The sequence below is a fragment of the Alosa alosa genome, chromosome 8, assembly GCF_017589495.1.
Source record: "Alosa alosa isolate M-15738 ecotype Scorff River chromosome 8, AALO_Geno_1.1, whole genome shotgun sequence".
NCBI classification, from domain to species: domain Eukaryota; kingdom Metazoa; phylum Chordata; class Actinopteri; order Clupeiformes; family Clupeidae; genus Alosa; species Alosa alosa.
Window position 1 is genome coordinate 31,622,102 of NC_063196.1, and position 12,449 is coordinate 31,634,550.

General features: G+C 41.5%; 2 protein-coding genes across 3 annotated transcripts in view; one reads left to right on the forward strand and one right to left on the reverse strand.

Moving 5' to 3' along the window:
- Positions 1 to 4,647: 4,647 nt before the first annotated feature.
- LOC125299267 (5-hydroxytryptamine receptor 1B-like) lies at positions 4,648 to 7,485 on the reverse strand. The gene has a single exon (XM_048250478.1). It carries the CDS (start codon positions 7,010 to 7,012, stop codon positions 5,861 to 5,863), a length of 1,152 nt encoding a protein of 383 aa, XP_048106435.1. The 5' UTR covers positions 7,013 to 7,485; the 3' UTR covers positions 4,648 to 5,860.
- A 4,171-nt stretch (positions 7,486 to 11,656) lies between these two features.
- Positions 11,657 to 12,449, forward strand: part of mei4 (meiosis-specific, MEI4 homolog (S. cerevisiae)) — a 51,246-nt gene continuing 50,453 nt past the window's right edge. For both annotated transcript variants that reach the window (XM_048250749.1, XM_048250750.1), the window contains exon 1: positions 11,657 to 11,830. In XM_048250749.1, coding sequence (XP_048106706.1) covers positions 11,773 to 11,830 — 58 coding nt within the window. In that variant the 5' untranslated portion in view covers positions 11,657 to 11,772. The remainder of the gene's footprint in view (positions 11,831 to 12,449) is intronic.

Genomic DNA, 12,449 nt, shown 5'->3' on the forward strand with positions numbered 1-12,449 from the left:
GCTTTGTGATAAATCACACTTTATGTAAAAATCTCAGGCAGCACACAAACATCCCACATGACAGCTGCCAACTTCAAAGCAATCCAATTGATAGATGACACTATGATGAGCTTACTGTATGCCAGGCCCAAAGCATTTGACTGCACACTGATTTTCTACCCCCCTCAAAATTATTTTATATAAACATACCAAGAGAGTTGACCACCTCAAGCTCAAGGGAAACTGTCTCCACACACTATAATTTCCTCTGACTCTATGCTGGCAAGGCATCAATGCCCAGCATTTTTAACTGTTCATTAATTGTTTAAGTTCAATCACTCTTGGCAGTTAGAATGGCCAATGAGGAACCACCCTAATATTGGCATCTTCGTTCGGGTGTTTCATAGCGCTGCAGGGAAATGGGACTATTTTTTAAGAGCCTCTGCCAGCAGGAAGGCCCTTGTTGCTCTGTGCCAGATGGATTGATGGGTCACTGCTTGGCCGGGGCCCTTTGCTGAAGTAATACAGACCGATGGGGCTTTAGGAAGCAATCTCTTCATCACCAGCCGAGCACACTTTCCACACACACACACACACACACATCTCGTCTAGTGTCTCTGGACATGTCTCATTACACCGTGTGGTCACAGACAGTCTGTAGTGGCAGAAATAGCCTCCCCAGTGGTGCGACAGTGGCAGCGGGACATAAACACCTATGGGTGAGTCTGAACACAGACGTGACAAGGTGCTGAGAGCGCTCCCCTTACATCTGAGAAAGAGAGAAGTCATGTGAGGAGAGAAGAGAGCTGTTAAGTGGAAATAAGCCTGTTGTGGGTAATTCTCCATGTATGAGTATGAAGTGATTCAGTATTCAGAAGCATATTGGAAGAAACTCTTTTTTTTCCATTAAACTTGATTTGTTATAATATCCTAATGTCATAACAATATATATATATATTTTTAATTTTCTGTAATAGCAGTTTTCTTTGATGACTGAACCCAGGGAAGGACCAGAGCACACAAATAATTGTACACAATTGTACACATAATTAAACACAAACAGTACAGTTTGACTCTAAGGAAGAAGCTGTGTGTGTCAAAACATTAGTCCATTGTACCATTAAAGCTTGAAATTATTAGTTTGCTCTGGTTCTTCCTTGGGTTCAGTCATCCGAAGTGGGCCAGGACCTGCTACAGATACTTTGCTCTCTGCCCCAAAAATGTTCTAATTTAGTGAGCAATGGTTAATCCTGTTATATACTGTGTGGATACCGTCATCTCACTGCATCCTGGAATCCATGCAGGTTCAGAATTGAGTTTGACAGAGCTGCTCTCTAAAGGAAATATTTTCTGTGCTTTTTCTGTCCAGTGAAGATGGAAGTCGTCCTCCCAGAGTCCAGGCCATATATGACCATTTTCTCATTATCTGATGGAGGCCAGATGCAAAAGCAGGTCATCTTTTTTGGGGGGTGGCGGCCAGTTGTCAGAGCCATCGGAGGAAGGAACCTCAAACATCATCACAGTGGGGGTCATAAGCAGGGTTCAACCAAAACAGCTGAGCTTGGCGCATCAGGGTACAGACCTTGGATGCTACACTGTCTGCCCTTAACACCATACAACCCTGTGCCCCACTCTGATCCTGGAATAAATACTCAGTTTTCAGAACTATACTTTAAGAACTCTCCACCCTGGGTGGCAGGTCCTTCAGTGCCTTAGCCCCCAAACTCTGGAACTCCCTCCCCCAACCTCTTCGTGCCTGTTCGTCTCTTCCTCTCTTCAAAGCACATCTCAAGACCTTTCTGTTTAATGATCACTTCTCCTCCACACCCAACACATAGCTCCTACAGATAACTTGTCTTTGTTGTATTGTTTTGTTTGTTTGTTATTGTGTTTCCCTGCCTTTGTCTCTGTTGTATTGTTTTGTTTGTTTGTTATTGTGTTTCCTTGCCTTCCTACTGTGTAAAGCGACCTTGGGTTTGAGAATGGAGCTATATAAAATAAACGTATCATTATTATTATTATTATTATTATTTAAACTTTAACTATTAAAAAAATGCTTAGTTTTCTAAAAGGTAACCGTGCATATATACTGTACACCAGGAATCCACATTTGGTACTTATCATCATGGCTTGATGTTGTTAGTAGTCACTGAATAAAAATTAACTTTCAAATGAAGACAAAGTTCATCAATCTGTTCCACTCCAGCAGAAGACATACTCTCCACAAAGCTGAATGTGCTGTACTGTAAGTGTGTCTCACTGGACTAAGTGTAAACGTTTGGGCTACGGTTATCTAGCAACTGTTTGTATGCTATACCCTGTTGTAGGATTCTCTGGTTGTTGTGTTGTGTTTTAGTTCTAATGGTTGTATTGAAGATGGTCAATAAAGCTTGATGGCGGGATCAGGATCGGCGATTAAATGATGATTTATTGTAGATGGTACAATAATGAATAACAGAACACAGTCTTTGAGACAAAGTCTCAAACAGTAAAACTGAATTACTGTAAGTTCAATGTTATTTCCAATTTGTCACAACAGGCAATGGGTCATTTTGTTATGGGTCATTTATGGTTATAATCTCATTCCTCTGCAGGAGTACACAAATTGAATGCTGTCCGGTAAATTTAGGCAACCTATTTCTCAACTGAGATCACCTTTATTTAGATGTGTCACTACAACAGTTGTAGGGTGGGGCCACTAATCAAACTCCAAAGCAAATTTACTGCATCCTTTATTATAAGATGCCTTTTTTTGTCATTGTTGTGGTATGAGCGTCTATGGTTGGACTATAAAGAGAAAGTTAGCCAGACAGAGATCCTTCTGCCTCAGATCTGCAGCCAATATCACAGGACCTGTTTTCTTTGGAGGGGAAGTTTGATCTTTGCCATCAAATGTCTTCCTCAGGAGATTTGAAGGTAAAAAAAGGTTGTCTTTCATTATGCTGCCTTAATGGTCCTCTGATGGGGTTTGAACTGGACTGCATTGCTGTATATTCAATTCAGCATCTGTCAAAAACTGCAGTCGCAACCTTTAATGGCAACATTTCAGTGACATATTTCAGATCTCAAAGCCATCAGTAGCAATGAGCAGAGGAATGGAGATAGTTTCTCAACAGGGGGTCTTTGATAGAAATGGAAATCGACAAAACCCCATGTTTCATTCCTTCCAACTTGACCATTTATTCGTCACAAACTGTTCAAGCTGGAGTCTGGGGTCCACTAGAAGACAAGGTAGTGTTCCAATCTCGTTCACAGAAATGAGAAATGAGCCTTTATAGATTATTTATGAGCAAGTCAAGTAAGTAAATAAATATATTTTTATTTATATTTAAATAAATATATTTCCCCTCTCTTTCACACTCAATATCTCTCGCTCTTTCTGTTTCTGTCTTTGTCTCTCTCTCTCTCTCGCTCTCTCTCACACACACACACATGGACTCACTAAATCTCTCCTTATCTCTCCCACACTCCCACTTCCTGTTCTGCACTCTTCCCTATTCTCTCGCTATCTCACTTTTCCTTATATCGCACTTTCTCTCGGTCTTCCTCTGAAGTCAGCCGTGCCCTTACACTTCTAAGCGGATGATAATGCCACTCCACTGAGCTGAAACATCCCCAGATAATTGATGCCCATGGTGGTCAAGGATTGAGGGATGCTTTTATAGAATGCGTTCCCACTATTTATACATAAGAACAAACAGTCCACCAACATCAGTCTTGGTGGAGAAATAAGTTATTTTTACTGTGGTTTTAGAGATAATGAGATGTCACTCTGCCATCACAGACAATTAATTATAAGGATGCTTTGAAGGTCCCAATCAAGTGACCTGAATATACGGTCAGATGGCACACTCAACAGAATTAATATAATACACAATCTCATATGTCATGTAGTTATGTCTGTCACACACCTAAATTAAATATTACGTACAGAGACTCCTGTTTACTCAAGAAATATGAAAAAGAAACCATGGAAACTCTTATCTATAGTTTTTTAAATGAACTTCACTAGATTTCAGCCACATCTGTTCCAATGAGAGAGAGAGCAAGAAGGAGAGAGAGAGCAGGGTGTTATTGTTTTGTTTTTGTTAGATTACGATATTGCACAAAGCTGCAGATTTCTGGATGACAATAAGACATACTTTCTCATCATACTTATACTTTCTCCCTTTTCAATCTAACACAGAGAGAGAATATAGGGCTTCGCTTTGAAGGGAAATCATTGTTAAAGGTTCACTAGGCGTACAAAAAATCTGACCCTATTTTTCACCATGGTTGATTTCATCATCATAGCAAAAAGGATAGTAATAAAACAACCATTTTAGCATGTCTACATTTTTTGAGCCACCTTTGTCCTATACAGCACTGCCACTCTCTGACTTATTATTTTCCTTAACTATGACTGGTCAATTGCCTTTTTTTGCAATTTGATGCGGATTTGCGGGAGTGTTGAAATAAAGCAAAATGATGGTCTTTCTCATTTGCTCATCCTGTCCAGTCATAGTTTTTTCCCATAGTCATACAATTGTTTAACGTGTTGGCAGACACTCTTAATCTTTATTCGATATCAATCCCTGTGAGTTTTTCCACAAGAGCAAGCCTATTAAATCCCCCTTAATCCCCATTATTTAACCCCGCCGCCTCAATAAAATTACCATATCCCTCAAATGTATGATCAAATTTTATTTATTGTCTTTTTTGATAGCAGCAGTATTTTTTACTCTATGTGGATGGGTCTAATCCCACACATCCAAGGCAGTTCACAATACATTGCTTATTTGCAGACAAGCATTTATAGTACAGCAGTCATTTTGATGAAGTATGATATCCATAACAAGGGGCTATAGCCCTTTATGCACCACCCCATGGAGCAGGAGAAACATTCCTCCCTTGGTTGATACTTTTTTCATCCCTGTCTGTCTCGGGTTTAGGCACACCAGGGCAGTTCGTGTGAGATCTCTAATACAGTTGGTTGTGCTCCTCTGTTTTACACTTTGAACAAAATAAATCCAAGTATAATGGATAGTACTCTCCAGGATGAGTGTTCAAAAACAAAACAAGTTTGGCATTTTCAGTAAAGTAGGCTGTCTCAGACGGCATTCTGTTTGTGTTTTCTGTGGTTGTGTTTTTTTTTTAACTCACAGTTCAACAGACCTCATATGAAAGTAATACTCCACATACAACTGTTTGATGTAATGAATAACATTCATACAAACACAAAATATTGCTTAAACACAGACAATCCTAATCACTGATCATCAAAAAAGGGTTGGCAAACATTCTCTGTTGAGAGGGCTACAGTATAAGGTTTGTACAAAATGAGTAGGTGTGACAGATATGACAAAGCTGAAGACCTATATTTGAGGATGAGGACATAATTATGCCTCACCGTTTTACACTAAATGATGGGGTGTAAGAGCTCTCTCTCTCTCTGACGCACACACACACACAGGCAAATGGATTTTGATCCGCTGAAGGTTGTTATCATTTTCCCCATTTGTTGGATTGGTATTGATTATCTTTTTTTGGTGAAGATCATTCTCACAAGCACAATGCTGTTTCTCAGTGGCACAAATTATGAGGTTTCAGTTTTGCCAGGATTTACTTGACCGTTGCAAAACATGCATGCTTGTAATTTAAGATAAAGTATCTATGGATTTTCAAGTTAGATCTTAAGTGAATATCCAACATATCCTTACATTTACCATGTATCAATAGTGAATATACATATGAATTCTTATTACCTGTTTATTATTTTTGTGTTTCAGTGGATAAGAAGCAACAAATGCAAACATACTCCTGTTGGAGCTCACTCACATCACAGAAGGAAAAAAAACAAACAAATGGGACATAATAACCAGCATAAGTTTGGGCTGCAAGGTCAACCCCTGCAGCACTTGAAGGATATGAGTTTGTGAAATGCCTTCTTGAAATCCTCATTGGACATGGTATAAATGATTGGGTTTATTAACGAGTTAAGGTAGCCCAGCCAGGTGAAAGCGTCAAATAGCTCAGGGTGAAAAGGGCAGGTTGTACACATCCCTGCGATTAACGTGTAGATGAAGAATGGAAGCCAGCATATTATATAGGCCCCCAAAATGATGCCTAAAGTTTTGGTTGCTTTTCTTTCTCTGGCAGCCGAGATTCTTTTCTTTTCCAAAAGGGAATCCGACACAGTGACTTTCACCTGGTTTGCATTGGCTGATGAAATTGTGTCGCAGGACGATGTTTCATGCGTTCCATAATTCAGAGACGTAGTGGATGCCACAGACCCTGGTGAGTTAGTGATCAAATGAGCCGAAGTGAGTCGTTTCCCAGTTTTTTTAGGCGACTGTTTCAAGATTCTCTTCCGAGCCTCGACGTATATCCTGCCATAGAGAGCTATGAGAAGAAGCGTTGGTATGTAGAACGCACCAAAAGTAGAATAAATAGTGTAAAAAATGTGATCACTGTTCACGGTGCAACTAGTCACCTCCTCAGCTTTGACCTGACGCCAGAAGAATGGAGGTAGAGAGATGGAGATGGAGATCACCCAGGCAGTAGCAATCATCCCTGCTGCGCGCGCCGAGGTCCGTTTTTTGGCATAGTCTACCGCATCAGTTATTGCCCAGTAACGGTCCAAAGCAATAACGCACAGGTGTAATATAGATGCTGTACAACATGTTATGTCTGAGGATAACCAAATGTCGCACATAACTTGCCCCAACGTCCATGTTTGACTCACCGTGTACAGAGCACTTATTGGCATCACCAGAATTGAAACCAACAAATCTGTCACTGCTAGGGATGCAATTAACAAATTTGCTGGCGTGTGAAGCTTCCTTGATTGATAAATTGTGGCAATAACAAAAGCATTTGATAATGTTGTGGCAAAAGTTAATAACGCTAATATAATAGCAACACTCGCTTGAAACGCAAGATTTGCTTCTTTTTCCACTGCCTTTGGAGTGTAATTTGAATTCGAATCGTTGCTTGATATGTTTAATAACTCTCCAATGACAGACGTTGGCTTGAACTGACTAGAACGCTCCATCCTCCGCTTGACAGATGTTTGAGATAGCGTTTATAACCTTTGTACATGTATTAAAATATCTCCTCTCACAGGGGTTCCTCGTAATACATTTTTACACAGAAAAACGCATTTTCTTGTCATCTTGACCCCATTGAAGCGTGTAATTTGTGTCCAGCGTTTAGATAGGTGAAATTGAAAAACGAACAAACTTTAGCTTGGGTTACTTCGTTCCATCTTCTTTTTGTAAACTATTACTCCATTTGTCGTCGATTGAAGAATACGTGTACACCAACATTTCATACATTTCCACTACTCGGTTATTCATTCAGTTGCTCTGAAAACCCATACCCAAAGTCTGCGTAAAAGAAACCGAGTGAAATTGGACAATACTGTTTGTACTCTATATATAGCTCTTAATGTTTCTGGTGGTATCCATTCTCTGTTGTTAGATGGCGATCCCCTATCACTTCAGAAGTTCTCGGAAATGATGCGACTCAGGCTTCTCACTCAGCTTTATTAGGTTCGCTCTGTCAGCGCGCAAGCCGGCTATGCGTGGGCATGGCACAGGTTCTCCTTCTCCGGTCATGTGCGTTTTTTCCACTGGGTCATAACGCCGTCTCATTTAAACCTTAGCAGTCAAGCAGAGAGTCAAGGGCTTAATAGTTGTCAAGTTAACACTAGATTAATCATCCGCACAGAAGCGGTGAGCGAATATTTGCTGAAGGCACTGCTCATTCGCACCCATAGACAGACTGCCTGCAATAGACGGAGAAAAACATGTGGATTACTGCAAGGGAGCCTATTGTATTGATACAAATGTATATGATATGGACAGTGGACACACCATAAGACCTATAATACAAGTACAAAAAAAACCTGATTCTGAATAATTACATTACATTACATTACATTACATTTGGCTGACGCTTTTTAACCAAAGCGACTAACAACATGGTAAACAGTATGTTTTGGAACAATTCTCACAATTTTAGGACAGTTTAAAAAAACATTAGAGTACAGTAGGAATAAGTGCGTCGGTGAGTGCTGTTTTTAACAGTTACTTGTCAGTTTAAAACAGCTGGTGAGTGCTAGGATCAGTAAGACTTGTTGTAAGTGTTGCTATGAGAGTAGATGTTCTCTAAAGAGCTGGGTCTTCAGGAGTTTTTTGAAAGTGGAAAAGGATGTCCCTGCCCTTGTAGGAACTGGCAGTGTGTTCCACCAACGAGGAACAACAGATGAGAAAAGTTTGGATTGGCTTGAGCGCACCGCGGTGGTAGAGCTAGGCGTCGTTCGTCAGAGGAGCCGCCGGTCTGGAGGTAGTGTAAGTCTGTATGAGGGCATTCAAGTAGGTGGGAGCAGAACCGGAGACTACTTTGTAGGCAAGCGTTAGAGACTTGAATTTGATGCGGGCCACCATAGGTAGCCAGTGTAGCTGGATGAGCAGCGGGGTAACATGTGCCCTTTTGGGTTGGTTGTAGACCAGGCGCCCGCCCGCGTTCTGGATCATCTGAAGTGGTTTCACTGCGCAGGCTGGGAGACCTGTCAGGAGGGCATTGCAGTAGTCGAGTCGTGAGATGACTATTGCCTGAACCAGAAGTTGGGTAGCATCTTGAGTCAAGTAAGTCCTGATTTTCCGTATGTTGTAGAGTGCAAAACGGCATGACCGGGCGACTGAGGCAACCTGATCTGAGAAGTTTAGTTGGTTGTCAAGAACAACTCCTAGATTTCTTGCAGTCCTGGTCGGTGAAACAGACAGGGAGTCAAATTTGATGTTGATGTCGTGGTGTATGGTAGGTTTAGCTGGGATGACCAGCAGTTCAGTCTTTGAGAGGTTCAGCTGGAGGTGGTGTGCCTTCATCCATGTAGCTATGTCTGAAAGGCAATCCGAGATCCGTGCTGAAACCAGGGGGTCGTCAGGTGGAAAGGACAGATAGAGCTGTGTGTCGTCTGCATAGCAGTGGTATGAGAAGCCGTGTGAACGGATAATCTGTCCCAAGGAGGTGGTGTAGATAGCAAAGAGGAGGGGGCCCAGCACTGAGCCCTGGGGGACCCCTGTGGTGAGATGGTGAGGTGCGGATAGCTGACCCAGCCATGATACGTTAAACGAGCGTCCTGTGAGGTAGGATTCAAACCAGGAGAGAGCAGAACCGAGAGATTCCCATGTCAGCGAGTATAGAGAAAAGGATACGGTGATTAACCGTGTCAAAGGCAACCGATAAGTCAAGCAGAATGAGTACTGATGACCGGCGGTAAGCCCTGGCTTCTTTAAGGCTTCTGTTACAGACAGCAGAGCCGTTTCAGTAGAGTGGCCGCTTTTGAACCCAGACTGATTTGGATCCAGAAGGTTGTTCTGTGAAAGGAAGTCAGAGACCTGTTTGGAGACTGCTCGTTCAATGCCTTTGGATAGGAAAGGCAGTAGTGAGACAGGGCGGTAGTTCTCGACTTGAGCAGGGTTGAGAGAAGCTTTCTTAAGTAACGGTGTTACCCGGGCCATTTTGAATAATACCTTAACATACAAACTGAATATCCACAGTGATAAAATGGTATACACAACTAGTAAGAATCTCCATGGTGAACACTGAACAAAGTAATGGTGGACAAATTACTAACACAATGATGACACATATGCAACATAGCACAAATAACATAGCAGTGGCTTGTTGTCATGGCATTGGCATGCTGCATGACTGCATAGGGGTCATCTCCTCACAACACTGGACTGTCTCTGCCCCTGGTAACAGCTCAGAGATCCATTGCTGCTGCCTGCCTGTGGGTGGTGTGTTTGTGTGTGTGTGTGTTCAGGGATGTTGGTATGTATTGGAGCTACAGAGTATACCAGAGTACAGTAGACCAATTCTCATATCTCACAGGGCTTAAAGTGTTCAGGCACCGTGCCTGAATTCAGGTGTGAGCTGGTATGCTTAAAATTTAAATAGCCAATGAGACTACAGTATATGACATCCTCATATATGTCTAACTTCAGGCACAGACATTTGTATTGCTTTTATTGCATTTTAAGCCCTGATCTCAGTTCAACTGGGTCTGGGGACCTTTCATTCACTTCCAATTTCCAGAGGGCAGAAGTGCAATTAAACCTTAACAAATATTTTCAGCACTACAGCAAACACATCTTTCTTGTGAGCAAAGGTTATACTGTATGCAGTTGTTCACTCAATTCCAAAGAAAATCCACATCCTTGTTGTTTAACACTGACACCATTGATTGTGTTGAGCAGCACTGCTAACTGTACTCCTCTGTCTGTCACAAAAGAAGATTGTAGAAGTTGTGAGTGGATGATTGTTTCCATCTTCTCTAAGAGGAAAACCTGTGGACTGGATGGGCTAGGGCCATATATTGAAGAGAGTTTGAAGCTCAGCTGGATGGTGTAGTGACAACCTTTTCAGCCTTTTTCCTGAATACCAACTCCAGACATGGAGTTAAAGAGTCAACTATCATCCCTATTCCCAAGAAGCCCAATGCCAAAGCCATAAATGATTTCAGGCCTGTGGAACTTATCTCGATCTTCTGCGAATGCATGGAGAGGTTGATCACTGGGGGGGCTTATCACCAAGGTGGGAGACAGTGTTGACCGGCTCCAATTTGTCTTCAAGGCAAAACGGAAACTTGAGGATGCTAAGTCTTCTGGACACCGTGGCTAGGCACCTTGATGCTCCAATTTCGTATGTCAGGTTTATCTTAAGAGTCATTACACGAGAAAACCAGGCAAAACCAGGCAGAGGTTGGAAGATGGGGGTCGGCCAAATCAGCTCATACTTTGTATGTGTGATAAGTATGTGGAACTATGAACGGCAAATAATATTAAAACCCTCCAGCTATTTTTCGTTACTGAGTTCTGAGGCCCCCTTGGAGACCCTATCTCTCTCCTCTGACCATTGACCCTTCCCCTCTGCCTGACCCCTCTCTCTCCTAGGCGGCTCATAATTATACGGCAATGGCCCATCGGAAGAGTTGACTACTGCAACCTCTTCACCGTCTGACTCCATTTTTTTTCTCGCAAATCGAGTTACTACACTATTTATCTACACATTCTTTCACAGGGGTCTTCATCTTGAATTTCCCCTGGGGATCAATAAAGTATCTATCTATCTTGAAAGATGGGCTTTAAATTCAGCAACATTGTTTTAAATACTAGGTTCCCAGAGGGCTGTGTTTTGTCACCCATTCTTTTCTCCAAATCCTTAATGAAATCACCTGCAACAATGGAACTTCACTTTTTGAATAATGCTGATGACATGACCTTGGTGGCCCTCCAGACAGACGGGGACTCCCTGTCTATAGGTAGTATTTCAGACCTTTACAGTTGAAAAAGGGAGACCCATCATTAAGAATCCTTCACACCGCCTCCACATTCCTTTCAGCTTTTCCTATCAGGCAGATGGTTCAGAGTAGGCCTAGCCTAGCCTACCTTTGGCTAGGAAGAGACACTAAATTAAAATTAATTAAAGACAAATTAAATGTTTTATTCCCACTGCTATATGCCAGGTAAACAATGAAAAACAGAACACACAATCTCAATTATGGTAAACACATTTTCCTAACTTATTATTTATAATTATGTACCTAATTGTTTGCACTTGGCAGCTCTGTCAGCACCTGGCAAAACTGTCGATTACTGCATGCGCATGCGTCAGTAAAGGGTTGAAGAACGTTTTTTCTTTACCGTTTGCTTTCCCTTGCCCACCTATGCTATCAAGCTAGACTGATTTGAAACTATCTGCTGTAATGCTTCTACACAATAAGGGTAACACTAACTTCAGTTGATGAAGACAAATGCTTCATCAGAGATGGATAATGCCTCTGCTAAACAATCTTTATCTGGTAAGTCCTGTAAAACTCATGCTGTTGTGTCCACTTCACCTTTGCTAGCTCTGACAGCTAACGTTAACCGACCAGTCGATAGACATTCTAGAATCAGCCAGTTCGACTAGATGGCTAACGTTAAGACAGCTTTAGCATCTAGTCTCTAATAGAGGTTTTCTCAGCGATTAAGTTGGCTACGTAGAAATAAATAATTACAAATTCACATTGATATAACATTAAAGTGCAGGTTATAACCCGGTGTTTAAATTATGTGGTGATCCTTACCAAGCTGGTGTAACGATAACGTTAGCATATTATTGTTAGATAGCCATGACTAACTTTCTCAACGTTAGTAGCTGTCATAGAACAGTCTTCCTCGCTAACAGTGAGACATCTCTAAATCACTGTCATTATTTCTTCCCTACTGAATTCGGTTTGAGTTGTGATACATAATTAGACTGTGATGTAACTTACAGTGGCAAGGTTTTGCACCAAATAGCCAGTTGTAACTGTTAGTGTGTTGTTATATAATGTTACAACATTAACTGTGATGAACAAAGAGGCTACATTTTGATAAGTGACAAGGTTTTTTTTTTTTTTTAATGTTGCAGCTTATAAACATGAACTGTTCAGGGAA

What these genes read in the sequence shown, in the direction of transcription:
- LOC125299267 (XM_048250478.1), bottom strand. Translation starts at nt 7,012, where the DNA reads ATGGAGCGTTCTAGTCAGTTCAAGCCAACGTCTGTCATTGGAGAGTTA.